The sequence below is a fragment of the Mirounga angustirostris genome, unplaced genomic scaffold (genome assembly GCF_029215605.1).
Source record: "Mirounga angustirostris isolate CCGP_5_RB_7025 unplaced genomic scaffold, mMirAng1.0.hap1 SCAF_14, whole genome shotgun sequence".
Taxonomy (NCBI): domain Eukaryota; kingdom Metazoa; phylum Chordata; class Mammalia; order Carnivora; family Phocidae; genus Mirounga; species Mirounga angustirostris.
The window spans coordinates 83,892,002-83,919,589 of NW_026991722.1; the positions used below are offsets into that span (position 1 = coordinate 83,892,002).

The window sequence follows — 27,588 nt, forward strand, 5'->3', positions numbered from 1 at the left end:
GGAGCCTGGAGGGAACGCAGCTAATGTGTAGACTTACGACGGACCCTTTAAGACAGCACCCTCTGAGGGGCGGAAGCGGGCTGCGGCAGCGGAAGTTCCCGCCCCGGCCCCGCCTCTGCCCCCGGCTCGCGCGAGCTGGGTGTTTCCTGCCTCTCTCAGTCCGGGTTTGGAGACTCTGGCGTCCTCCGACTTTTCATGGTAGGGAGGGCGTTGCCCACCGACTGGGGCCTCTGGGCGGCGGGGAGAGCCCGGCAGAGGCAGAGTAGAGAGAGAAGGGGCTGAGGGGGGGTGTTGCGATGAGGGACTGTCGCGAAAAGGGGAGAGGCGGTTGGGGGATTGGAGGGGGGCGAGGCCGGGGGTGGGGGAAGGGCTTCGGTGGATAATTGGAACGGGGGGTCCTTGGCTGTTCAGGATCTGGAAAGAGCATTTGGGCTTGGGGGAATAGATTTGTGTGTGGGTGAGTTGGGGGGGGGGTGTCTCTGAGTCTTGAGTGCTCATTGGAAATGGGATTGGTGATTATGAAGAGAACAAAGAGGGGTCGTCGAAGATGGACATTGGGGTGGAAAGTGAAGGTGGGAGGGTGTTGCGAAAGAAAACGGTTAGGTTATGAAAGAGCGACGTGGGATTCCTTGGGGCGGAGCGTTTGGGGGGTTTTTGGAAGTTGTGACTGCAGTCTCTGGGTTTCGGGGAGGTGGAGAAGGGACTTCCAGGTGCTTCTAAACACAAGGGCGAGTGGAGGGGGCGGGGGGAGAAATAGAGGCAGCTGGAGGGCAGACGTGCATCGGTGCCTGGAGGGATGCCGGGGGCCTGAGGTCAGGGTACCTTCACCCCACGGAGCCCAGCGCCCTTAACTGGCGCTTTGGTACCTATCTAGTCACTTCCGTTGGAGCCCGAAGGGCCACACCTAAGGAGCTGGGAATGGGTCACATGCTGTCACACAGCTGTGGGAATGGTTCTGTTTGCTTGTGATCCTTTAAGGGTCTATACCTTAAATGGCTCTTTGGCCCTGGGTGGGAATGACCAGAGTTCAGCCTTGCTCTTTTACTTCTTCTTTGCCTGTGTCTTTCCTGGAAAATGCAGTCTTTAGAGAAGATGAGTTTCAAGGACCCTGCTGAAGAAAATTTAGCCAACCTGTATCTGACTTTGCTCCATTTTATGCAAAATCAGGACCACCTGAGGGGAAGGAGGCATTAAACCAGTGTGGTTCTCAAACTGGTCCCCAGACCAGCAGTGGCAGCAGCATCACCTGGGAACTTGTTAGAAATGGCCAAATTTTCAAGCCCTACCACTGACTACTGAATTAGTCTGGGGGTCGGGCTCCTCAATCTGTTTTAACACGCCCTGTGGGAGATTAATAATTTCTTGATTTGGGTTTTGTAATGAAAGGGGCCTGAGTCAGAGGACGCTTATAGTTCTGATTCTTCAGTTTTCTCCCCTAAAAAATGGGATTGATGATGACATCTTCACTGGACCCCTGAGAGAAAGAGGCCAATAGTTTGCAGGTTACCCAGAGGGAGAGAAAGTAATTTAGCAGAACACTTGGAAATAGCAGTAGCTGCCCTATAAGTAAGTTTTGGATGCAAAATAATACTACAGTTATGTGGATGATGTAATGCGGTTTGGTTGAAATGGAGCAGCAGACTTTCCTGAGTTGTAGAAATGCCCTTAGTTTGGGCAAGTTTTATAGTTAGCCAAAAGGTAGTGACTCTTCGATCAAGCTGGTTAAAGAAACACCTTAGCTCTGTGGCTCTTAGCTGGGGCTGCACCATAGATCATCTGAAGAGCTTTTTAAATACTGCTGAGCTACCCCCCCCCCCCATTCTGATTAATTGGCCTGAGGTGAAGCCCAGGCGTCTGCTTTTAAGTGCACCCAGGTGATTGTAGTACAGCCTGGGCTGGGACCTCTGGTCTTTAAGTTTGAGGGACCTTAAGGGCCAGGTGCCAAGTACTTTAACATTCATTCCCTGAAGCTTATTATGAAGATTATGGCTTTGCCTTCACTTTACAAGGTAGGAAACTGAGACTCAGTTAAAACGCTTGTCTGAACCTCACACAGGAAGTGGTGGAACTGAGACTAGTCTAGGTTGCTCAGACTTTTTTTTTTTTTTTAATTTGACAGAGAGCGAGCGAGAGCAGGAACACAAGCAGGGGGAGTGGGAGAGGGAGAAGCGGGCTTCCCGCCGCAGGGAGCCCGATGTGGGACTCAATCCCAGGACCCTGGGATCATGACCTGAGCCGAAGGCAGATGCTTAACGACTGAGCCACCAGGCGCCCGGTTGCTCAGACTTTTGATCGAACCTTCCACATGCACATCTCCCCCCAACACACAAGAGAGAGACAGTTCCACAGAAAGCTGTATAGAAAACATCCAACAGTGAGAGATTTGGTGCCTTTTTCTCCTATTGTACTTGCCCAAGCCTCTTTTCAAGTCAACACTTTTCCTCCTTGGGCTGATTTTTATTTTTTAAGTATGTATACAGTTGCTTCCTGTCTGTGGCTCTGAAGCTGTGAGATGGGGGCTGGCTTTTGTTGATGATGCTTTGGTTTATTTTTATGTGTGATCAGGAATTCACTGGGCCAATAGAACAAGAGGTTGGGGAGCTTCTCCAAGATGATGAAGTTAGTAGGTGTACAGAACTGTTTAGAGCAGTGGGTTGCAATCTCGGCTGCACATTGGAATCACCTAGGGGAGTTTTAAAAAACTTCTGTTGCCCAGACCATACCCCCAGACCAGTTAACATCAGAATTTACACGGATAGGACCCTCATGTCAGTAATTTTTTTTTTAAGTGGAGAGCCACTGTTTAGAATCTGCAACAGGATACTCTGGGGAGATCTAACTGGATTAAACTTTTCTGATTGAATAGAATTGGTAACCAATACCTCAAGTATCAATTCCGTCTTTGTTTCTTGTAACCAGTTTTGCTGTCTCTTGTCCCACCTCCCCAACCTCATTAATGATGAAATCAAATCTTTGAAACAAGTGAAAAAGCAGGATCCCAGGAGCAATGGCTGGGGAGTCTTCTGTAGAGAGATATGCTGGGAGAGGCTTATTGTCTGCTGCTTTGTGTCCTTAGCTCAGTGTCATGCAGGCTCAGGGACATGAACAATCAGAACCTTTTATCCAAGGGCCATTCCCAGTATTGAGGTGACTGACCTTTGGAAGGGTGGGCTCCGGAAAGGTTCAGAGCTTTGTCTATTCCGGAGTCTCAAGCTAGATGCATCCGGATGGTTTCTGCCTTTATCTCTTAGTGATTCGGGTGGATGTCAGTAGAGATGGAAATGGTCTTCAGAGAGAAGATAATTTGAGTCTTTGAGAGCATTCTCAAATAATCATAGTGTGAGTCTTCTGTGTTGGGGTGTGTGCTCTGAGCCGGCGGCCGAGCTGAGTGCTCTGTGGCATCCCTCACAGCAGTCCTGGGAGGGAGACACTGCTGTAGTCCCTGTTTCATAGACAGGACAAGACTCAGATGACTCGCCCAGGCTCCCACAACTGGTCAATCAATGGCAGGGCTGGGCGCTTAAATTCAGGTCTGACTTCCAAACCCACGCACTTAGCCACACATTGCCTCCCATCTTTTTTTTTTTTTTTTTTAAGATTCTATTTATTTATTTGAGAGAATGAGATAGAGAGAGCATGAGATGGGGGAGGGTCAGAGGGAGAAACAGACTCCCTGCCAAGCAAGGAGCCCGATGCAGGACTCGATCCCGGGACTCCAGGATCATGACCTGAGCCGAAGGCAGTTGCTTAACCAACTGAGCCACCCAGGCGCCCGCCTCCCATCTTTTTTTCAAAGCTTTTTTAGTACTTGATAAAGAAGGGGGGGTGGGGCACTCCTTTCTCAACGTATATGTTCCAGTTCTATGTATTTCAAGCATGAATGTTGATAAAATCGTGGGCTCAAAGCCACACAGGACTTGCCCCTATCCTTGCTCTGTCACTGACCCACCTCCAGTATCAGTGCACTTTGGGAAGTGACTGAACTTCTCTGGGATATGCTATCCGAATCTACTAGCTGGAAATAACAGTAGCTGTGTTCCAGCATTGTTTGGATTTTAAATGTTGTATGTGGTGGTAGAGATGAAAACTGGTATCTTCTTTGGGGGGGGGGGGCGTGGAGGGGCTTTCTGGAACCATGAAAATGTTCTCGATTTTGATCAGAGTGGTGGCTGCACAGATCCATATGCTGGCCAAAACTCCTCAAACTGCGCACTTAAAATATACTTTACTGGAGGCAAATTATCTTTAAAAAGGTATTGGAAAGTAAAAGTACATTGAAGTATACTTTATGATTTTTTGTTTCGTAGGTGCCTTACAAAATGCTAGACCATTTCCCAAAACACGTATTTTTGTGTAAATTTAGATCTGAAAGGGTGCTTTAAAGATTTCCATTTTGGAGCAGTTTTCCCCAACTGAAAAACCCCAAAACTCCACACCTGTAGGCCTTCACCCTCTTCCTGTGCCCTAGGTCTTCAAAGTTTTGAGAAACTCTTTCTTCTCCCAAGCTATCATCCCATGGACAGAGTATTTCTGGGGCGAAGTGTTGGTGATAACCTTTAGTGTAGGGTTTCTGGGGACTGATTTCAAAGGAAAGCTGGAAGGGAGGGGTCACTGCTTTCTCTCTGCCTCTTATTTGTGGCGTTAGGCCATAGAGACCCCAGGTGAGTTAAGCTTGAGCTTTTGAATACCTTCTTGGGATATATTCACTTGATGAAGCAAGAGCACTTTCTTGAGAAAACACTTTTCTTTCCAGGAGTCCATTCTTCCTGTGCCGTTCTGCAGGCCCCAACAGGAGCCCCCCAGTGGTTGATTTCCAGGCCGCTCTTTTGGGTGGATGGAGGTCGAGAGGGTTGGCCCTTGCCTCTGCTATTCCGGATCACTGGACAGCAGGTTGCCACTCATCATTAGCCCCTTCTCCCATTGAAAAGTAACAGTTGTGTTTTTCCCATTATGAGTGTAATACACGTTAATTGTGGGAGATCTGGAAAAGATAGAAAGGCATAAAAAATTTAAAAAAACAATCCTTTTTCAGGATCAGGGTATTGTTTTTTAAAGCTTTGCGCTGTCAACCCCCCCCCCCCCCCCCCGCCCCAAGCATGCCTGTTGTCAAAGTGGGGTTTATTTCCTTGTGGCAGTGAGGGAGAACCACGGAGCATCTCAGAAAGAGGATTAGGGCTTGCCTTGGGTGGTTTTGGGGAAGGACTCAGGGAAGTGAGGCTTTGCTCTGTATTTATTGAAAGCTGTCAGGAAGGAGGGTTCATTCTTGGATGGGGTCTCAGTAATTCCTGTGTTGAAGGTGGGGAAGAATGGAATGGGGTTAAAGCTCTAACTGGTAAAGAAGCAGCAGTGAGTCACATTGGTCAGGATATGGTGATGTTCGGTCACTTTTTCTGTTTTGGGCAATGGTCTTGTTTTTGTCTGTGTTCAGACATAATTATGGAGTAGTCTTGTTTGTGTCTTGACCCATCAGCCACTGAGTGGCCTTCTCAGAAGGTGACATGCTATATGAATCGTTCATGTTTGGTGGAAACATCAAGGCCCAGAGATGAGTGCAGGGCCAGGTCTGGCTGTCGGGGGCCGCTTCCTCTGTGCTATGCCCCATAGTCCTAAAGATTCAGCCTGGTCTTGGACATCTTCTCCAAAGAAGAAATGTGTCAAAGAAATGTGTCAAAGAAATGTTCTCGTTGAGTACACGTCTGCCAGGTACAAGTTTCCTTTTGTAGGCCTGCTTAAATCAGACGGTATATCCATTTCTCTGAGACGGACATGAGCTGGCCGTGCCATTAAGGAGACTGTCACCAGATCTTGCTGTTCAGGGCAGCGCTAGTACAGGAAGTCTCTAATTTTGCACTAACTTGCTTCCAGGGGTTTTTAATGTCTGTCGTGTAGTCCTGAGAAACACACACACCCCCCCCCCATAGGAAGGATTAGGAGTGGTAGTTGGGATCCTACTCAATTCATAAAAGCTTATTTCATCTGGGGCGCCTGGGTGGCTCAGTCGTTAAGCATCAGCCTTTGGCTCAGTTCATGGTCCCAGGGTCCTGGGATCGAGCCCTGCATCGGGCTCCCTGCTCGGCGGGAAGCCTGCTTCTCCCTCTCCCACTCCCCGTTTGTGTTCCCTCTCTCGCTGTGTCTCTGTCAAATAAAATCTTTAAAAAAAAAAACAAAAAAACTTATTTCATCTGCAGTTCAGCTGTTGAGTGGTGCGTGACAATAAAACAGAGAGAGACCCGGGCAGTGCTTTGAGCTGCTTTAGGATGCATCCAGGGTGTTGGTTTATGTGGGGACCAGGCAGAAAGGAAGTCCTCAGGACACAAGAGTCAGTGGTAAACTTGTGCCCATAGGGTCAGCAGGTGAGGTCAGTATATGAGGCTATCTGGGTGGGGTTCGGGGCAGCCAGTACCCCAGCTCCCACCAGTTGTGGGAGCCCTGGTGGCCCAGTTGGCCTTTGGTTTTAAGAGAAGCCAGAAATCCAGGGTTTTTTTGGTGAACTCTTCTGAGTTGTCAGCCTTGGGAGATTTAAATGCAGTATAGACTTGGGCCAAGCAAAACACCTCTGGAGGCCAGATTCAGCCCAGAGGCTGACCGAGGTAAAGCAGGCCTGGTGCCGTGACTCTGGTGACCCTGTGTCTTCTCCACGTGTTCACTGGCAGGAAGAGATGTCAGGAGAAAGCGTGGTGAGCTCAGCGGTGCCAGCGGCTGCTACCCGCACCACTTCCTTCAAGGGCACGAGCCCCAGCTCCAAGTACGTGAAGCTGAATGTGGGCGGGGCCCTCTATTACACCACCATGCAGACGCTGACCAAGCAGGACACCATGCTGAAAGCCATGTTCAGCGGGCGCATGGAAGTGCTCACTGACAGCGAAGGTAAGCCCCCCTCGGGTTCTGGGGCCGTGCTCGTGGCTGGGGGCTTCACCCTAGTTCAGGGGGCCAACAGCACATGGGCAGTTGTCCACACAGGTACACGTTTCCGGTTGTGCTCGGTGTTACCTCAGTGTGTGGGGAGCCTCAAGAGCGCGTCCCCGGGAGACCAGATCTAGTCTGGGGGGTGTCGTAAAGGAGTGCTTCCCTGAGGAAGTGACAGATGAGCCGAGACGTGAAGAGGAGATGGAGTCACCTGGGCGGGGGCTCGTAGTCTTGACTCAGTTGTCCACTTGCCGTGCGACTTGGATAAAGTCCAGGTCTCAGCCCTGTGAAATGGTGGCTGGACTGGCTGCCCTGGTTGGTCCCCTGCCAGGTCTCAGCGATGATTCTGTGACTTCAGAGTGAAACTCGAGTGAGAGAGAGGCATGAATGTTTTCTCTGGACCTTTGTCCTCCCGGGATGGGGGCCTGACAGAGACTCACAGACCTGGCCTTGAGTCACAGCTTCCTGTGTAGTAGCTGGTGATCCTAACCAGGTGAAATGGGTCCAGTGTACCCACCTCTTGGGGCTGTTGGTGCGTAGTATTCAATACACGTATATTCAGGGCGTGTTTTTCTTTCCTTTTTCTTCATGGGAAGTCATGTTCGTGAAAGGCAAAGAATTCTTTAAAGTGATCTTACTACCCAACTGGAACAATCCAAGAGCACTTGGCAAGGGGGACATTCTTGCCTGGCTGGGTTTACGGGGCGGGTCACAATGAGGTTTAAGAATGGCACCATCTTTCACTCTTTGGCCTGAGATTGCTCAAGACCTGGCCAGACCACAGCTTGGCTGGACCCGGCCTTACCTGTTTCTGAGGTTGGTGCCTGGCTAAAGCCCCTGCCTTCCCTGGGACTTTGGTTCCTGGGAAAGGTGGGCGAGTTTTGATATAAGTAGGGGGGATTGGGGACCCGAAGCTCAAGCTGGGTGCTAGTTAGGGTGTTTCCCTCAGTGTCCTGGAGAAGGCCGGGCTGTGGGGCTTGAGGTTCTGCTTCCCTGGGCTTCCTGGGAAACTCGGGTTTCTGGCCAAGCATCAGGTAAATGAGGTTTGAGCCCCAGAGCTTCCTTCTGTGTCTCACCGGGAAAGCACAGAGCTTTTTATGAGTGGGAGGATCCCCTGCGCGGGGCCACACCCAGCATCGCTGGGGGAGTATTTGTAGAGACTGAGACAATAGCGCCCCAGCTGCAGAAGGAAACAGACCTTATCTGAGAACCCAGGATTGTTGTAGCTTTTCTTCCGCCCTGCCCAGTCTCTGGTGGGGCTCAGGAAAAGCGGCGGAGTCACTTTGGAAGTGAAGTTGGAGCCTCATCTCCTTGAAAGCCCTCGCCTTGCTGGCCTCGTGCCATGCCGAGGAAGAGCCGGTCCTCAGGCTGGTTCATCCCCCCAGTGGGAGAGACATGGGGATGCTACCAGGGCTCCTGTTCGGGCTTGTGAACAGTTGCCGGGGGCTGTCCTGTCCCCAGTGCTTCCTGGACACCCCAGCGCCTCCAGGGACACAGGGCTGTCTTTGGCACTCCGGCCCCGGCCATTTTCACAGGGCTCCACTAAAGCTCGAACTCCAACCCTCCACCTGTCGTGGAAAGCTCACCGGGTGACATCTTGGTGTTTTTCCTTCTCATCTTAACCCTTCCGGGGTGGTACTGTTGCTACCTTGCAGTAAGTGAGAAGTCCTTTTCAAAAGCTATGGGGCTTTAAAAAAAAAAAAAAAAAAAAAAAAGAAGAGCCACTGAGCTCAGGGCTTGCTGGCTCTTACTCTGCTGGCCTTGGTTCAGTTCACCAAGGGCCCAGCGCCCAGGCCAGGTTGCCTGAGCTCCACAGCCTTATGGGTCAGCCGCCAGCTTTGTGTCTGGTCTTCCAGCCCACCCTGTGCCAGGCAGCGCAATCGTGATCCTGTTGGCCCCTGGTGAGTACACCTCACAGCCTGACCAGTGGCCTGAGTGTTGGCCCAGATACATACACCCTTTGGTCTACAAATTAACCTAAATGTCCCACATCTCGCAGCTGCACCCTGGGCTTCAGGCAGGAAGCCTGTCACCTACAGTGAGGTTTGCCATAAACAGGCCAAAACCGCAAGTGCAGCTCTGTGAGGCGAGCGGATGCAGCAGTGTGTCCTGCTGGCCGAGGAACGGGGGCTCCGAGGGCACAGAACAGTGATGTACTGAGCTGCTAGAAACCCCTGAAGGATGCCCGAGAAACCGGTTGCTTCTGGGGAGAGGACCTGGGGCCCAGGGTGGGTGGTACACTCTCCCTAGCGCTCCATGCCCTTCTCTGTCGGCGATTTGTACTGTGTGCATGTGTGTTCAGTTCCTAAACAGGGAAGTTTGCAGTCAGTGGGCTTGGGCCCTGGCTCCGGCCCAGGGTAACAGTCACAGCTCACGTTGATGGAGCCGCTGCTGTGTATGTGGCCCTGGGCTGATTTAGACTCATTTGTCATTGACTGGTAATGGGACAGGGGGCAGGTGACTTTCTCTGAGCTTGTTTCCACTTTTCCAAGTTGTGGATGGTAATGCTTTTCAGGGTTGTTACGGGATTAAATGGGAGACTCAGTCTGTGGGGCTTGCCTGGGTGGGGTATGTCCAGGTGGAGGGAGGAGCGCCGTGAGGGGCTGGAGAAGCAGGTCTTAGCGCCTGGGGGAGAAGTGGCCCGCCTTGGCCTTGGGGGTGAACGCTCTGCAGTTCTACCTTACCCCCAAAGGATGGCTTTTCTTAAGAAGGCCTTTCCCAGACTCCTCCCCAGAAAGGCGTGGTTCTTCCAGTGCTGGCATTTTTACCTGATTCCTTGTCAGCATGGAGGGATGTGGCACCTTTCCCAACAAGAGCTCTGCCTCCGTACTCACCTATAGTTGCCTATTTCATAACCCTGTTCCGTAGTACAGTGGTCCACCTCCCCACGCCCCCTTCCCAGTGGTTTCTGGTCTCTTGCTAATGTTTCTGGAATGAGGGAGTATGTGAGCCAGATTAAAGAAGGGAATCATTAATCTTATTATCAGCACACATTCCCTTGAAAACCAGTGGGGAAATCCATGCAATCTGTGGGAAAACCGTAGTACCCGGTGGTTTCCCTGAGATCTCCACGCCTCCTGCTTAAATTAGAATGCCCTCTTCTGTAAAACTGTGAATACATCGAGAGCTTTTAAAATGTGATTAATAAAACAAACTCCCTCGTGCCCCTGATGTGAAATGTTGGGGCCGGGGAGCGAATGGTCAAGAAGGAATTCCTGAGGCATCTTTGGTGCAAAAAAGATGGTTTTTATTAAAGCACGGGGTCGGGGACAGGACCCGTGAGCAGAAAGAGCTGCACTGAGGTCACGAGGAGTGGCTGGTTAGTACTTTAAAGTTGGGAGAGGGTTAGGGATAGCGTAAGTCTTGAAGGAATTTGGAAGTAAGGTTGAAGGAATTTGGAAGTAAGGTTGAAGGAATTTGGAAGTAAGGTTTCCAGGACCTTGAGGGGCTAGATGTGGTTAGGATAAAGTCATTTACAATACTGTCTAGTAAACCCTTAGTCAGGAGACCTTTCAAATGTATTTCAATGGGCCTTATGTTTGGAGGATGATTGCCAACATATATTTGGAGCAGGTAGAGATAAAGGAACTTTACAAAGGGATTTTTATATGTTAAAGAAGATTTCCAGGATCCGGGAGATCAGGCTACTACCAAACTAAGGTTGCTTTTTGTCCCTAGCAAAGTATTAACATAGAGGCAGTTGAGTTCCTGGAGGAAGGTCACTCTGCCTGTCCCAAGTGTTAGTCAGTGGGCTGTAAGTTGTAAGGAGATGTAGTTTTTTCTACATTTCTTTTGCCTTTGTTTTCCACATCACCCCCACTCAGACAAGGAATAAAACATTACCTAGGCTGATGGGACCTCTCTTTACCTTCTTTATTTGCCTCTCTCCCTTCCAGAGATGACCACTTGCCTGACCTTGGGGTCACTAGGTGAATTTCAACCTCCGTAGCACAGTGACTCAGCTGGGAGCTAAAGCCTCATGCCTGGGTTCTCCCCCCCACCCCAGCTAGATGCACTGGGTGTTAGCACTTTGAGGAGCTCTGCAGGGGCTTCTAATGTGCATCCAGTGGTGAAAAACACTGATGTGAATCTGTCAGTAATTCTGCTATACCGTTTCTGTCCCTAAACAATGTATTGTTGGTGTGTTTTCCGATGTTACATAGGTGATGTTACATTGTCTAAAGTCTCTCTGCTTTCTTTGCATTATGCTTGTTAGATAGAGCCACGAATAATATATAGCTCTAGTTCAAACATGTGGGTGTTCCATTTTGGGAATATACTATTGTTTATGGATCCATATTCTGGTGAGGGTTTGTTTAAATTGCTCCAGTGTTCACCATTTGGAATATTACCTTTCCTGAACATTCCGTGGCACGTGTGAGCATCTCTAGGGCAGAGCTTCCCAACCTTTGCCACATCATGACACACACAGAAAGTCGTATTTCTGTTTTAGTAAATGAAAAGGCCGTGGACCCAGCCACCAGGGGCTGCAGCGTTGAAATCTTACCCACCCCTGGGAGGTCTGTCCTGGAGTTGATTCCTGGGAGGGGCATCCGGGCTAGCATCCATGGCTTGGTTGGTATTAGCTGTTGTGCCGACCTAACTCCCACGGTCCGAATTTGTGCCAACACTGGGCACAGACAGACCTCTTAATCATTGCTAATCTGATGGTTATGATCTGATACTCTGGTTTTATTTAACATTTCCTAATTTCTAGCATGTCGAGCATCTTTTTGTCATTTGTGTTTCATTGTTTAGCTGCCTGATTACTTCTTATTTACATGTTTTCCTGTTTTTGTTTTGTTTTTCTTATTGCTTTATAAAAGTATTCTGGACCCATTTCTTTGTGATTTTATGTTGTAAATGTTTTCTTCCAATGTGACTTGTTACAACTTTTTTAATGGTGTTTTTTTGATATCTCAATGTTTTTATGTTTTTGTTTTGTTTTTTGTTTTTTACATTTAGGTCTTCAGTTACCTAACTGATGCTCAAACAGGGATGAATCTGACTCCTGGGGACATTGGGCAGTGTCCAGAGACCTTACTGATTGTCACAGTTTGGGGGTGGGAATGCTCCTGGCACCTAGTGGGTAGTGGCCAGGGATGCTGGTAAATACCCCACAATGCACAGGACAGTCCCTCCATAACAAAGAATTATCCAGTCCAAAATATCAGTAGTGCTGAGGCTGAGAAGCCCTGCCCCAGAGATTCTGATTCGGGAATGAGGCAGCTTCCCGGAATCTGAATTTGTAACAAGTACCTCAGGTGACTTATAAATAGGCAAGTTTGGGAACCACAGAAATAGAGTATAAAAACCTTAGGATGCTGGGGTGCCTGGGTTGCTCAGTTGGTTAAGTGACTGCCTTCGGCTCAGGTCATGATCCTGGAGTCCCGGGATCGAGTCTCGCATCGGGCTTCCTGCTTGGCAGGGAGTCTGCTTCTCCCTCTGACCCTCCCCCTTTTCATGTGCGCTCTCTCTCTCTCATTCTCGCTCTCTCAAATAAATAAATAAAATCTTAAAAAAAAAAAAAAAAAAAGAAACAAAACCTTCGGATGCTAAGGAGAGGTCAGTGAAGGCCTCCTGCCCCTGTGTCCCCCTCCCCTCCCCCTGCCACCCCGCCCCTGGAGGTGGGGGCAGTGAAAGGAGAGAGGAGAAGTGCATGGCATGCTGGCGGGGCTGGGAGGGGGCAAGCCTTGTCGCCCAGTCCCCAGTCCCTGAGAGAAGCCTTCTCCAGGGTACCCGGAAAGCCACGGGACTCTCCTAAGGGCTGGAATGTGCCCCCGCTGGACACTGCTGATGCTCTGTTCTCCAGCGAGGATGAAGAGATATGGGAAGGGCTCACTGTCACAGACCTCATTTGAGTGCTGCCAGTAGAACCCGCAGTGTGCTGTGTGTTTGCCCGTGTCCTCTCTCGTCGTGCCTTTGTACCAGCCCTGAGGGGTGCCCGGAGACTGGTGGACAGGGAGGTTTGGTGCAATGCCCATGTCATCCAGCAAGTAGGCGGCAGAACTGGATTTCCAACACAGGCCCTTGCTCTTAACCACTGGGCTGTGTTGGCATCTCCCAAACCATTCCAGAGCCTCCCACTCTGTGCCTGCCTGTTCTGCCCCGCAGCCTTGCGGGATGGGCCGCCGGCCGCCCTGACCGGGGCAGCCTTCTGAGATAGGCTGTGTGCTCCACGGCAGCTGCCCAGGCTCCCCACAAGCAAGGCGCTGCTTGACTTCCATTTGCTTTTCTACACGCGAGGCATTTGAGCTCTTTCAAAGGGGTAGATTCCGGCTTCGAAAGCAACTAAAATATTTTAAAATCAAAATGCTAATTGAAACCTCATGGCGAGCACGCCCAGCTCCTTTGCCCTTATTTGTCCAAAGTATGATTCCTTCACCGCAAGCATTTCCTGACGACATTCTTGAGCTGGAGCCCAATGTCACGGTCTGCCTATTCGTTTATGGAAACTCTGGACTGTCACTTGGATAATTGATTTCAGGGGCCCCTGCTCATTCTGAGCAGCTAAGTTATCCACGCATCAAAGGCAGAACGTGGACATTTTCTTCCCAGAGTTGTTGAGCTAAATGGGTTTGCCATTGCTTTGAAGACTGAGACTCTACTCGTCTTCTCAATTCTGGTGGAAGGAGCTTTCCTGTGAGTTTCTTCCTTGCTTTTTGTGGTCTAGTTCTGCCTCCCTGACTTGGGAATGTCCCTAACCCTCTCTGAGGCTCTGTTGTCATCTGTGGACAGTGCAGGAGACTTAGCCTCCTTCCGAAAGAACTGTTGGGAAGATAATATGGTTCTTCCACACCTTGTCTGCTCATTGGCAGGAAAGCACTTGATCCAGGGTAGCAGAGAGCTCACAAAATGCCAGCCTGCAGGCGGCCTGCAGATAGGTTTTCTTTGCTCGAGGTTTCACAGAGAGGCCTGCATTTCTGGCATCTCTTGGAATATCAGGGGCTCATACAGCCCTAGGCCCACATTCCTGCTTAGCTGTTCTTGGCTGGAGTGAGAAGAGCCTCCGCATCTCCTGTCCCCAGGGGGCAGGGCACGTGCTTTCTGGTCAGCCTGTGGGCGCAGGCCCCATACACTCATTTATGGTGCTTGCTGCAGGCCCCTGTAGGCATCTGAGCTGCATGGCAGATACTGTGTCCATACTTTATTGTCTCAGTGTAGAAAGAAGCAGTGGGATGAGGTCCAGCAGTCACTGTCAGGGTGATGTGATTTACCACGCCTGTGAAGGCCTCTTCCTTCCTTGAAACCAGGATTTGACTCCAGGCCGCACGTTTGCACTGTGTTGGCCACACAGGGAATTACTCTTCCTACTGTATTCAGGAAACCGTAGCAGTGGGGAAGTACCAAGCGAAAGCCTCTGGAGGGACAAGACCAGACCTTTAAGCAAAGGTCCAGGAGCCCTGGGTTGAGGAGTTTGTAGGATGGGAGTATGGAAAGGGCCTTCTTACCAAACTCCCCTAGGGATTGTTGCACATACCAAATAAATATAGTGCCCTCTAACTCTGAAAGCATACTTGGCAGGGCTGGATTTGGGAAGGGGGCGGTGGGTGGACTTGTGACTCTGGATATGGAAGAGGTGTCTTTGCTGCTCTTAGCTTTTGTGTCTAAGGCAGGGCTTGGGGGTTTGCGGAGGACTCGGGGCAGGGTGACATGGTGTTAGGAATGGAAGTGTGGGGGCCCTTCTCCCAAACTGAGCAACTGTTGAGGAAAGTGAGGCATAAAATTACAGATTCCTGTTTAAACTTAACTGCCCTGTGCCTTGGTGTCCTCTCACCTTGTAATGGGGGATAGGAGACCTGGGGAAGCCCCTTGCTGGGGTTGCCCTGCTGGCCTGGGAGAGGGGGGGACTTCTCTACGACCTGACTTCTTTCTAGAGCCTCCTGTCCTCTGTTAAGACATAACCAGGTCTTTGCTTCATCCCTACCTCTCCTTTCGGTCCCTCCACTTCCCAGGCTTCAGCATTGTTTCCTCCTGCAAGTAACAACCCGCACCCCCCCCCCCGATATTTCCATTTCTGAAGAGGAATTGTGAAAACCTGGGGATCCCTAGTGGGGGTATAGCAGGCCAGTCCCCAGATTGGAGAGGTCATCAAGCTGAAGGGCTTGCCTTCCTGGCCCCCACCCCCAAGAGTGTCTCGCTGTGCCTGATTCTGGTCAGCAGTTGGCACATTTTCCCATAGTTCATGAAAGCAAGTTCCATCTCCCCATGCTAGACTGAACTGCCTGAGGCAAGGTCTGTCTGGTTCACCATCTTCTCTCTGGTCATTGTCACTAGCCAGTAAGTGCTTTTTTGGGGAAGTGAAGGAAGGAACATCCCGAGGTGGTAGTGGTGAGTGTTGGGGATCCCCTCTGGGAGCCAGAGGTTGCAGTCTTCTTCCTTAGAAATGGCTCTATTATGTGGAAATCTGAAAAAAGCATCGTGGAAAGAGGGAGAGTAGATACTTTTACCTCTGGCTTTTCCCCTGTTGTTGGGGTGTGGTCATTTGGACCCATTTTATCCAGGTATAGTGCACTCTCGGGATGGCTAAGGGATTTTTGAGGACACTTTACAAACATGCTTTTAGGCCTCAGAGGTCCTGGCATCCAAAAGAGCATGAGACCACATGAGTCCGTGGTTGTGGTTGTGGTTGTCCCCAGCCAGCAGAGCCTGGAGAGCGTTGCAGTGCTTTTCCAGGCAGGGCTTAGCCCTTTGCTGGTAGCTAGGCAGGTGGGGCTGCTGCCCCCTCTGTGGTCCTGCTCTTCCCCTGGAGGTAGAGGGAACCAAGAGATACCCCATTTGTCCTCAGCACCTTCCAGGAGATGAGTGCCCATGTAACTAGGCCTCCCTTCTCCTCCTCCCATTGCAGGCTGGATCCTTATTGACCGGTGTGGGAAACACTTTGGTACGATACTCAACTACCTCCGTGACGGGGCGGTCCCCTTGCCCGAGAGCCGCCGGGAGATTGAGGAGCTACTGGCGGAAGCCAAGTACTACCTGGTCCAGGGCCTGGTGGAAGAATGCCAGGCAGCCTTACAAGTAGGTATCATCGTTTTTCCCCATATGAGTGGGGAGGTACCAGGCAACCTGCTTTCTTCATTTTCCTCTTCTACAAAATGGGGGCAGTTCCTTCCTCACTGAGATGTGCGAGTTCACAGGTAACCCTGGATCTTCTCTCTCCTTCGGTCAGTGACCCCTTAGAGGCTTCCCTGTAATGCTGAGGCCACCTAGCTACCCTCTGGCTTTCGGTTGCCATGGTGTTGGGTCATTTCATATGTACATTGAAACCCTTCAGTGTAGGGAATCCGTTTTCTGGACGCATCTCAGGACTTATTCTCACCCCACCAGTCATTGTTGGGAGCCTCATATAATCTCTGCAGACTCAGACACCCCTCACTCCTCAGCTGGACCCAGGGCAGGACCACTGGGGTCAAGTTTGGTGATAGCAAAATCCCTATAAAACCAAAATGCTTCTGGACATAGCCAGTGGCCATTTATTTCAAGCAAAGTTCCGACATGGCAGAGAATCGTAAGAGTCCCTTTAGGTTTTCGTAGGAATTGGATCTGTATATCTGAGGCTCTTGTTTGTGCCTCCCTCAGGCCATGTGTCTGTCTGGCCCTCCACTGGAGCAGTACCCTTACTGCCTAGCTCCGTGAGGAACTGTTGTTTCCACATACCACCTCTACCCCAAGAGTCTGAACTCATTGTAAATCTAACTGAATGCTATATAGCCTTTGCCTTAGTATTTTTATTTCATTTTTGTTTGTTAAAGTAATGTATATACATCGTACTTTTTTGCTCTGTTCTTTTTTTTTTTAAGATTTTATTTATTTATTTATTTGAGGGGGATGGGTGAAGGAGAGGGAGAATCTCAAGCAGACTCCATGCCGAGTGCAGAGCCCGATATGGGGCTCGATCTCACCACCTTGAGATCATGATCTGAATTGAAATCAAGGGGCACCTGGGTGGCTCAGTCGTTAAGCATCTGCCTTCGGCTCAGGTCATGATCCTGGGGTCCTGGGATTGAGCCCTACATCAGGTTTCCTGTTCTGTGGGGAGCCTGCTTCTCCCTCTCCCTCTGCCTGCTGCTCTCCCTGCTTGTGCTTGCTCTCTCTCTGTCAAATAAATAAATAAAATCTTTAAAAAAAAATAAAATAAAAATGAATCAAAATCAAGAGTTGGATGCTTTACTGAGGCATCCAGGCGCCCCTCCTCTGTTAATTCCCAACAATTCTATTTGCTTTCATATTTCTTACACTGCTATTTATTGATATTTCAGTTTTCAACATTATGTACTAGCGTATAGAAAATTAATATTTAGCTGATGCACTACCGCTACACCCCGCCCCCCAACCACTACCAGACATGTACACATGTTCCTTCTCCTCTTTTCCCAATATAGTGTTTATCACAGCTTTGGTTAAATCAGTATTCAGAGTTTACATTGTGATGTCTAAGTATTGTTAACAGTTGAGTCACAGAGTACACAGTGAAAATTTTCTTTATTGTGCAACGTTTCAGTTTTCCAGAGTTAGTGATTGCCTCATTGTTTTGTCTGCTTGGTTTTGTAAGTGCATATCCATAATTCATCCCTAAATGGTAAGAAAGTTCATCTCCTATTGGTGTGTTCAGACACACCAATGAATATCTGTTCCTTCTTTGTCTTAGAGACAAGCTCTCTGGGTTCCCTTCCTATGGTTTCTCTTAGTCTTAAGATCGAACCTTCAGGACTGACCTCTTCGCAGTTTCTGTTGCTTTTATCTTCCTATCTACTTTCTCAGAGATTTTCTTCAGTTTTATCTTCTCAGCCCTTCTTTTGAACTTTTCATTTCTGCTATCATATTTCTAATTTCCAAGAGCCTTTTCATGTTCTCTGAGTGTTCTTTTTTATATAGAACACTGCTCTTGTTTCCTAGGATTCAGTATCTGCTCTCCTCTGTCTTGAAGTTTTCTTTCTGCTGCCCTTGTCATGACTCCTTCCCTTTTTCTCTATATTTTGGTTTCAGTCTCATGGTTGAGAGGCTTTCCACATATAATCTGATGATCTTTGGTCTGTTAAAATTCAAGAGTAAAGTTCTGAAAAGCTGTATGTGCGTGGGTGAGGCTTGTTGTCCAGTGGGCTTTAGTGGTAGATGATAAGGCTCTTTAGTGGGAACCCCCAGTGTCAGAATCTATAATAAGCCTTTTCCTGGACAGATCAGATCCCTATGGAGGAATCCTCCACTCTCTTGCCTGGTGGGGATAAGCCTGGCTGGCTGCCTTCTGGGATCTACTTGAGTAGGAGAAGGGGCTGGGAGCTGGGGCTCACCATTTAGTATGTGGACCATTCACTTAATCCCCCTGTTTTCAGAAGAGTAGCTCAGCCCTGTCCTCATCTTACAAACCACTCTAGGAAAGCAGACCTTTCTTCTGCCTGGGGAAGGGGATCCATTTGGGGGAGCGGGTGTCTCACTGAGGCTTCTTCTGACTGGCTGGCAAGCCTCTGCTCTTTCCCTCTGCCCGCCAGCCTTCAGAACTGTTTGAAAACCTCCAGGATTCTTTCCCATCTGCTTACTCGTTTCCGCCTTCTCTTTCCGCTCAGTTAGCCCTCATCTTCTTCCCCGAAAGCTTCAGGTTTTTGACATCTTTTGTCTGTAGACCTCACTTCTCCCATTCTTTTTCTCCTTCTAGGCTTATACTTTTTAAGTTCTTTCTACAGTTGTTGCAGTGGGGTGCTTCGATGCGATCATACTTCATCTGCCATGTTTAGAGTTTATTTTTAAGTGACTCCCTGGGCTGTGGAAGTGTGTCATCGTTGTTAGGATTTATTGAGCGCCCTGGCCAAAGAGCAGACTTACTGGAGAACTCGACTCTTGGCCGTCCCCCACCCTAATTCACTGGTGGTAAGAATCCTCCTCTCTTCCCAGTGCTGGCAGCCCCATCTTCCCTCGCCAGAGCCCTGTCTTTGCCCTGTAGGCCAGCTTAAATAGTCCGATGCTGGGCAGGCCTCCTAGGCTGAAAGTATGTTTTGTTCCAGCAGAACAAAGATACTTACGAGCCTTTCTGCAAAGTTCCTGTCATCACCTCATCCAAGGAAGAGCAGAAACTTATAGCGACTTCCAATAAGGTATGTTGGAGACACTCTTATGGCCTTTCTTTAGCTACCCAAATGATGAATAAGGTTTGAAATAGAGACCTATAGAAGTGCCTGAGCAAGGCCTGAGGAGGGATGAAGAATGGGAGCCTGCAGCTCATCTTGTGTGGCCCCCCCCACCCCAGCTGTGGGTCCTGCAGTCTCCCTCTCTGCCCCTGCCCACCCCCTTCCCCCAGTCTGACAGCTGTGTTCAGCTGCCTCCTTGACCTGGTGGCAGGGCCCAGGCCCTAGGCCACAGTCCCTCCACCCCAAGTGACTCTTTTCTTTCTTTTTTATGACCGCCGTCAGCCAGCCGTGAAGCTGCTGTACAACAGGAGTAACAACAAGTACTCGTACACCAGGTAGGTGTCAGCGGGAAGGGCCGCCCCACATCAGCTAGGGGGGCTCCTCCTCTTATCTTCCAGTGAGGGTGGCCCTCTGCACCTCGAGGATGCCCAGGGAGACAGACGATAGGTAATGAGATGGCATTCACACATACCATGAAGGCTGTCCTTTTGAAGTATATAATTCAGTGGGCTTCAGCAGATTGACAGAGCTATTCAGCCATCATCACATGCCTGCTTTGTGGACACTTTCATCACCTCAGAAAGAAAGCCATTAGCAGTCACTCTTCATTCCCCCCAGCACACACACCACCCTCCCCCCGACCCTTGGCAAACACGGCTGTCTGCCCACTGGACACTTCATGGAAACGGGACCATGTAATACCTTGCCTTTGTGACTGGCTTCTTTGACTTAGCATCATGTTGGCAAGGTTCATCCTTGTTGTGGCGTATGGATCAATATCCATCTGCCCTTTTATAGCTGACTAGTATCCCATCGTGTGGATCTTTACTGCATTTTGTTGATCCATTCACCAGTGGATGCACATTCAGGGTTGTTTCCACTTTGGGACCAGTGTGAATACTGCTGTGAACATCTGTATACACATTTTTCTATGTGGACCGAGGTTTTTTTTTTTCTCTTGGGGGGTACCTAGGAGTGGAATTGCTGGGTCCAATGGTAACTCTACGTTTAGTCATTTGGGGACCTGCCAAACTGTTTTTCCAAAGCAGCTGCACTATTTTACATTCCCACCAGCAATATATACAGGTTTCTAGATGTCTTCTGGCTCTTGGGACCATGTGGTCTCAGCTGTAAGGGGTTTAATGAGGTTCCTCAAGACCCATAAATGGACCCAAGTTGGAAAGTCTCCCTTGGGCAGTTGCATTCTGCCACTCCCGGGGCTCACGGGGCTCCCTCCACGCTCCAGACCTGATGCCTGTGCCCACGGGCCCCGAGTCATTCCTGATTCCTCCCCGGCCCAGGCAGAGCCCAACAGAGCGGCCGCTCTAGCCTGGGAGGGGGAGACACTCACCTTCTCAAATGTTCTTTTGCAGCAATTCTGACGACAATATGTTGAAAAACATTGAGCTCTTTGATAAGCTGTCTCTGCGCTTTAACGGAAGGGTCCTGTTCATAAAGGACGTCATTGGGGACGAAATCTGCTGCTGGTCCTTTTACGGTCAGGGCCGCAAGATTGCCGAGGTCTGCTGCACCTCCATCGTCTATGCCACTGAGAAGAAACAGACCAAGGTCAGAGCTCCGACGGGCGGCTCTGGGTGGCTGGTCTGAAATGCGTTCTTGTACCGCTTCCCTTTCTCCTGGAGCAAAAGGGAAAGGCTTTAAAAATGCTTTCCTTGATGCATGATTGCTCATTGTGAAAATACTCATTATCTTCGGGGCCCCGGGGAGAGTCACATCTAGGTCTCGGAGAAGCAGAATGGCATTTCCTTTCTGACCATTCGCAAACAGGGACAGTCCTACTGCACCTCAGTCCCTTTGCCATAAATGCTGATTCAGAGCGGCGCCCGGCTGGCTCCGTCGGTGGAGTGTGCAACTCCTGATCTCTGGGTCCTGAGTTCGAGCCCCACGTTGGGTGTAGAGGCTACTTAAAAACAAAACCTTAGGGGCGCCTGGGTGGTTCAGTCGTTGGGCGTCTGCCTTCGGCTCGGGTTGTGGTCCCAGGGTCCTGGGATGGAGCCCTACATCGGGCTCCCTGCTCGGCGGGGAGCCTGCTTCTCCCTCTGCCTGCCGCTCCCACTGCTTGTGTGCTCGCTCTATTAAATAAATAAATAAAATCTTAAACAAAACAAAACCTTACAAAGAAAAAAGTTCAGGTGTATCCTCAGACCGCTGTCCTCGTGCCAGCAGCCTTGTCTCCTGTCAGTGATGGGACATGGCCCTATGCTGCCCCTCACCCTCCATGTACCACCATTTCCCGCCAGCATGGCCCCAGCCCATCTCAGTCGTCAGAGGGACCATGCTACCTTTAAGAGCTTGACCTTGGCTTTCTAGTCATGATCTATGACTTAACTGCCACCTGTCTGTCCTCCTCTGGCCCACTGACCTGGAGTGGCCCTCCACCCTCATGGGCCTGCTGGGCATTCCTTAGCTCCCAGGCTTGTTGGCTTCCTTCTGAGCACACAACTTCCTGACAGATCTGGACTCTGGATGCACTTCTCTGTCATCTTCTCCAAACCAACAGACTTGACCTCTGTCACTGTGCCATTCTGGGAAGCTAGATCATGCCACAGGGTGCTGTCGGAGATCTGGTCCCTTCAGATCTTCTGCTTGCTTGCCCTTCTTGGGCTATGCAACTCCGTTTTCTTCCTCTTTAAAAAAAAAAAAAAATCCTACGATACACTTTGTCTCTTCCCTCTGAACCTTGATTAAGGGACCCTGATTACCAGGGACATGCGGTGGGTCTGCTGAGCAGATTTTCACGCACGAATCTGTAGATCATCCAGTCAGGCTACCATCATCAGTGTGGCTCCAGGAACAACACACAGTTCTCTGTGATTCTAGAGCTGGTCTCAGAAGAAAAGGCAAATGAGAGAAAATGAGACCACAACGTAGAAACCAGAGTTCTTAGCATTTTTTTTTTAAACTTTAAAAACATTTTATCATTGGTATTTAGAATATATCCCAAAAGATAGGTACTGGTTTAAGAGAGCCAAGAAGGGAAAAACCCTGAGGTTCCTCCTTTTTTCAAAGATTGCAGGGGGACTAGAATCGCCTGCTTCCCTTTACCACATTAGCAAGACGCACACCTCTTTCCTCCTGTGAGCTTTTTTTAGGGCTGTGAATTCCACCTGTAACTAGCTTCCCTGTCTTGTCAGTTTGGTTTTGTTATATACACGGGTTGCCTTTGTCTTTGGATATTAACAGGATAATCGTCATATTGATTAGAGCTTTAAAATACTACTTTACATTTTCAGAGTTTAACAGGGAGCAAAGGATTCAGAGACCACACAGTCTGATCCCAGCCATTTGTAGGTTAGCCCACAGGTTTCTGGGCGTTTCTGAAACTGGCTGGAGGTGGGGCCCCGGCTGGCAGGCCATGGCCCCTAGCCACGACCCCCTTTGCTCTGCCATCCTGACCCCAAGGGCTTCTTCCTTGCTCCAGGGAAGGCATGTGACTGGCTTTCCAGGGGGTTCACGTCAGGGGATGGCTGCCCTTACACGAGCAGGTGCCGCCTTCTGGCCAACACCGTCAGGAGCCATGCTATGGAGCCAACACTTGTGTTTCGTTGTTTCAAGTAACGGGGCGAATGTTCCTGCTTGGGGGTTTTTGTATCGCTGTCTTTCTTGATACAACATTCCAGGTGCTCTGCTAATTCTTTTAATCATTTAACTGTCTTCTGTGGTTAAGCTGGAAAAGGTATGGCTTGCTGAAAGTAAGGCTTAAGTAGATATGTAACACATATGTTGTCCATTTGGTTCTTGATTCTGACTCACCAGGAACTCGGTGAGAATAGAGCACAGAACCACGCCCTTTATTGGTCTGTTTTTGGTCTCTTGTTCAGATTGTATCACTTCTGTTGCTGTGTCTTCCAAGTTCACGGACTCTCCTCCGTCATCTCCATTCGGTTATTGAACGCTGCCAGTGAATTGGGGTTTGTTTTTGTTTTTGTTTTTGTGTTGCTGTTGGTTACTATATTTTTCAGTCATACCGTTTTCATTTCTTTCTTCGATGTTCTGTCTCCTTGCTGAGACTTCCTGTGTTTGCATTTGCTTTAAGAAAGTTTGCCCTTCCTTATCGGGACATTTTTATAACAGCTGCTTTCAAGTCTCTGTCAGATAATTCCAACATCTTGTGTCATCTTGGACTTGGCATTGGTATCTTTTGATTACGTTTTCCTTCAGGAGTTGAGATTTTTCTGGTTCTTCATTATGCCAGGAACTTTCGAATTGTACTCTGGATGTTCTGAATGTTACAGGGCTCTAGGTCTTGTTTAAATCCTAATGAGAACATTGATTTTTTTTGTTTTAGCAGGCAGTTGACCCAGTTGGGTTTGGGCCACAAGTTCCAACCAGCTGTGGGTCGCAGTGCCAGTGACAGCCCAGGTTTCAAAGCCTTCAGATCTGGGTCGCACTGAGGGCATGTCTGTGTCCCGGGTAGCAGTCTGTGCCATTGCTCAGTTGTGTGTGTGCTCTTGAGGGACAGGTTGACAGCTGGGCTCAAGCCCAGGAGTTCACGCACAACCTCAAGAAGCTACTTTCCCAGGCACCCGTCCTTTGTCATCTTTTGGTGCTTCCTGCTTCCCTGGGGCTCCCCTTTCCTGTCATCTGGCCAGAAAGCTGGGGCCTCAGGTCCCCACTCTGCCGCACACTGCCCGTGACTTGACCTGTACCTGGAGCCAAGTGGCGTGAAGAAGGGAGAGAAAACCAGCAGGGATTTGCTCCACCCTGATGGGACCACAGCTCTCCTCATCAGAAAGGAAGGTTCCCCTTCAGAGTTTTGACTCCCCCAGGCTCTGGCCTTTGCTGCCACAAGATTTTTGGGGGGTGGGAGTGCAAGAGAATGGAGAAAAGAAAAAAGGAAAACCTGGAACTCTCTAGGTGTTGGGAGACGCTGGTGCCCCCCTGGGGCTTTCTGTGCTGTTGCTTGTTCCGGGGTTGCAGGCTGCCCTGACCTACCTCGGGGCAGGAAACTCTCTGCTGGTTAGGGGTTATTCCAAACTGGTCTTTCCCCCCCGCCCCGTCTGCCACGATTCATGTCGCTCAGTCCTCGGCCGCTGCACATTCTCTCTCCTGGTTTTGTGGTCTCAGTAGGAAAGACAGAGGAGAGTGGGCTGCCTCCATTTCTCTGGGAACCTCAGAATCCTGCCTTTGAAAGCAAAGTCTCTACTCTGTGAGTCAAGTGCCCGGGGCCCACTTGGACAGCCTCCCTCCAGTTCCCAGTGCCTTAACCCCGAAGGACAAGCAGCGGACACCGAACTTTACCAAGCAGGAGGGGTCATGTCCTTTTCAGCTGGTCCCTATTCAAAAAAATGGGGCTGCTTTAAAGGCTGCTCGAGGTTATGGAGCAGCTCTAGGGGTACAGATCTATTGTTAGTAGAAACCTTTTGGAAACGACCTCATTGGTTAATTGCATTGTTACATTGTTGTAATTCCCTGCTATGGAAGGATCTCCCAAGTTAGGGGAAAGCAAAAGGTGCAGAGGAGTGTGTGATGGGCCACCTTTTGTGCATTTTAAAGTGTGTGAATATATAGGGGAATATAAAGGTGTGAATATATAGGTGAATATATGTGATCCTACATTTATAGGCACTGTATACCTTTTGTTTCTTGTGTAAGCACCATGTGTAAGTATTGCCTGCTGTAAATAAAAGCTACTGTAAAACTAGTAATGGCAGTCTTAAAAGGAATGCCAGGGGCCTGATTGAGCCAGGGGCCCTTCCCAGAAGTAGCAGGTGGCAGCGGAGGTGGGGGGGGGGGGCGGGTGTGATGCTAACTTACCTGCCTTGTGTTTTGTTGTGGGGTTGCAGGTGGAGTTCCCAGAGGCCCGGATTTATGAGGAGACCCTCAATATTTTGTTGTACGAGGCCCAGGACGGCCGAGGACCTGACAACGCACTCCTGGAGGCCACAGGTGGGGCGGCTGGCCGCTCCCATCACCTGGATGAAGACGAGGAGCGAGAGCGGGAGCGGATCGAGCGCGTGCGGCGGATCCACATCAAGCGTCCGGACGACCGGGCCCACCTCCACCAGTGAGCAAGCAGGCGAGCCGCCCTCCTCCTCCCCTCTCCCCTGCTCTTCACTCCGATGCCTGCAGCCTCCTGGGCACCTTCCACTTCCCCTGGAGTCTGGAGATACTTTTTTGTAACAAGCCAGTTGATTATTTTGGTATTTCTCGACCAGGTGACTGTCTTTCCCCAGGTGAATGCACCCCTGTTCTTGAGCAAGCTGTGTCCAGGGTCTCCCCTTCCCGTGGGGATCTGAGAATCCTTGGAGCCAGGCTTTCTTGGTTCTCGGAGAAAAGTATGAATGGGTATGAAGTAGATGTGAGAAATTTTGTTTGCAGTATTTATTTTGATGGGTGCTGACTACCTATTCGGGCTTTGGGGCGGCATTCCTTCAGGGTTCTGTCTGAGCGCTGGAAGAGGGATCCTGCAGTTGGCGGCCACCAGAGGTTTCCCTGAGCTGCTTGTTTCATAATCCTCCGGCCCCGCACGCTGGCTGCGTTCCTGTGCGTTAGACCGGGCCATCTCCGGGGCTTTGCCGGAAGTCCATTCGGCCCCAGGATCTCGCCCCCTGGCTTGTTGGTAGATGCGTGCAGTTTGTGGCACGGAAGATAGGACCGATGAGCTCCATGCCTCTGACTGTTAGAGCATAGCTCTGGAGGCCCGGCTCTGTTGGAGGTTCAGGCCTGTTGGGACCCCCACATGCCTGGCTAAGGGCAGAGCTGGCCCTGGCAGGGAGTGCACTTTTCCCGGCTCCTTCCTTACCTCCTGCCCCTTCCACTTGCCCCCCCTTATTGACCAACGCCTGGTTATGGGTGGAGCTCACACGCCACCACTTCCCGTGCTCCATTCTTTCTTCCTCAGCCTTCTTCCCTGTTAAGCTGGGCTTCCTGTCTCACGTAGAAGCCCTGCCCTTCGCTTAGAAAGTGGACGTGGCCTGGCCTCTGTCCCCCAGCCTGGCATCCAGGCAGGAAGCCCATTCACACGAGCAGTCTTGGGGCAGCTTGCTTGCTGTAGACGCCGCCATCACCCCGAGACCGCCTTTGTGTCTTTGCCTCTGGTTTTTACACAGTGTGGAGTGACCACAGTGAGCCAAGTTAGAGGATGTGCAGCCCCTTTGGGGTCCAGCTAAGTGTTTGTGTTCGTGTTTAAGGGACGTGTGTGACTGTAGATGGGGATGTGTGCTTGTGGGGCGCAGGGGGGCCCACGCTGGAGCCCAGCTATCCGCACGATGCTCGTGTCGGACGTTCTCGGTTATCTACCTCCCAGTCTCCTCTGCGCCTGGGAAGGGACAGAAGTGAGTGGTGACTGATGTGGCTGGTCGCGACTAGACTAGGTAGAATAGTTACAAGGAGATGTGAACGTGTGTAAGGTAATAGATGGCACTTGTCTGCTCTTCAAGGGAAATGTTACTGTTTTATACCAAAGGTATTAAGGTGGGCAGCCTTTGACACAGTGTATTCCAAAAAACAAGTTTATATTTTGAAACGGTTTTTACAGCTTAGGCTTTGTACATACTGCCCTTCTTGGGACAGTTGTATGCCTTTATTTTGTATCCAGCAGCAAAGCCTACAATAAAACTTAGAAACAATCGTGACTGAACCTAAAAAATCATGTATGGGGGTCGATGCCTTTTAAACTGTTTTGTGGGGTACTTTTTATATTAGGCCATTCGGGTTTTATTAAGTGCTAAGGAAAGGGGGGTTTAAATACTGTTTGGTAAATATTTTATATACCGTTTTAGTTTTAAACACCAACCCTAACGTTTGGGTTGAACTTTTTTAGAAAGTTAAAGTGAATGTCAGTTGTGATGTTTTCTGTAGGAATGGAAAAGCCATCATATGAATTGTTTTTTAAATCTTTCTGTGGAGAGTAAGTTTGTGGAACAATCGGAGTCGTTCAGGCTTCTACACCGTATGAGCTAATGTTTCTGGCAGTCTTTACACTTGTCGTTTTGAGTCTTTGCTTTCCTGGGATCTGAACAGGGTCCCGAAACATCCCGTGGTGAACGGTTAGCTGCACAGCCGGGGGCGGACAGCAAGTGGTGGCCGGTCCAAGCTCTGCTAGCAAACGTATTGCACAAGGAACTGATTTTTATGCTAGCATGAAGGGCAAACAAACAAAGGTCCATATTTATACTTAAGAACCATCTAAGTAAAACACTGGCCTAAGATTTGGTAAAGAGTTAAGTTTTATTACACTGTAAGCGCTTACAGTTGAAGTAGAACAGCTTTTTTCAAAGAAGTCCTTCTTTGTGGTGACTGGGGGCCTGTGCCCGAGACAATCCTGGAGTAGCCTCTTCTGTTGCCCCCTCCCCCCTTCCGGTAGGTAGCACATGAGCAGCGTGGCCGAGGTGCAGGGAGCCCGCGCTCCGCGTAGGTGGGCTCGCCTGCCCCACCCAGCGGGCCTGTGGCACACCTGTGTCCCTAAGCTTGCTTTTCGTGCTATGAAAAAAATGCTATAAACGTTAGAAGTAGTCACTGTCTGTTGTACAAGCATTTGTGGACGTGTAAAATAAAAGTTACGTAATGCCTCTGTTTAAATGTTTTCTGGGTCTCTTCA

At 49.8% G+C, this 27,588-nt stretch overlaps 1 protein-coding gene across 3 annotated transcripts; it reads left to right on the forward strand.

The window, feature by feature from the left end:
* Positions 1–8: 8 nt before the first annotated feature.
* On the forward strand, positions 9–27,569 carry KCTD10 (potassium channel tetramerization domain containing 10). Of its 3 annotated transcripts, none has more exons than XM_045887472.2 (7): positions 111–198; positions 6,654–6,867; positions 15,755–15,924; positions 18,903–18,992; positions 19,308–19,360; positions 20,399–20,594; positions 24,833–27,569. In XM_045887472.2, exons 1-7 carry the CDS (start codon positions 196–198, stop codon positions 25,055–25,057), a joined length of 951 nt encoding a protein of 316 aa, XP_045743428.1. In that variant the 5' UTR covers positions 111–195; the 3' UTR covers positions 25,058–27,569. The 3 variants fall into 3 exon arrangements, with proteins under 3 accessions (XP_064434608.1, XP_045743428.1, XP_045743429.1); XM_045887473.3 differs by having other exon boundaries at positions 18,906–18,992; XM_064578538.1 differs by lacking the exon at positions 6,654–6,867 and having other exon boundaries at positions 9–198.
* The last annotated feature ends 19 nt before the right edge of the window (positions 27,570–27,588 follow it).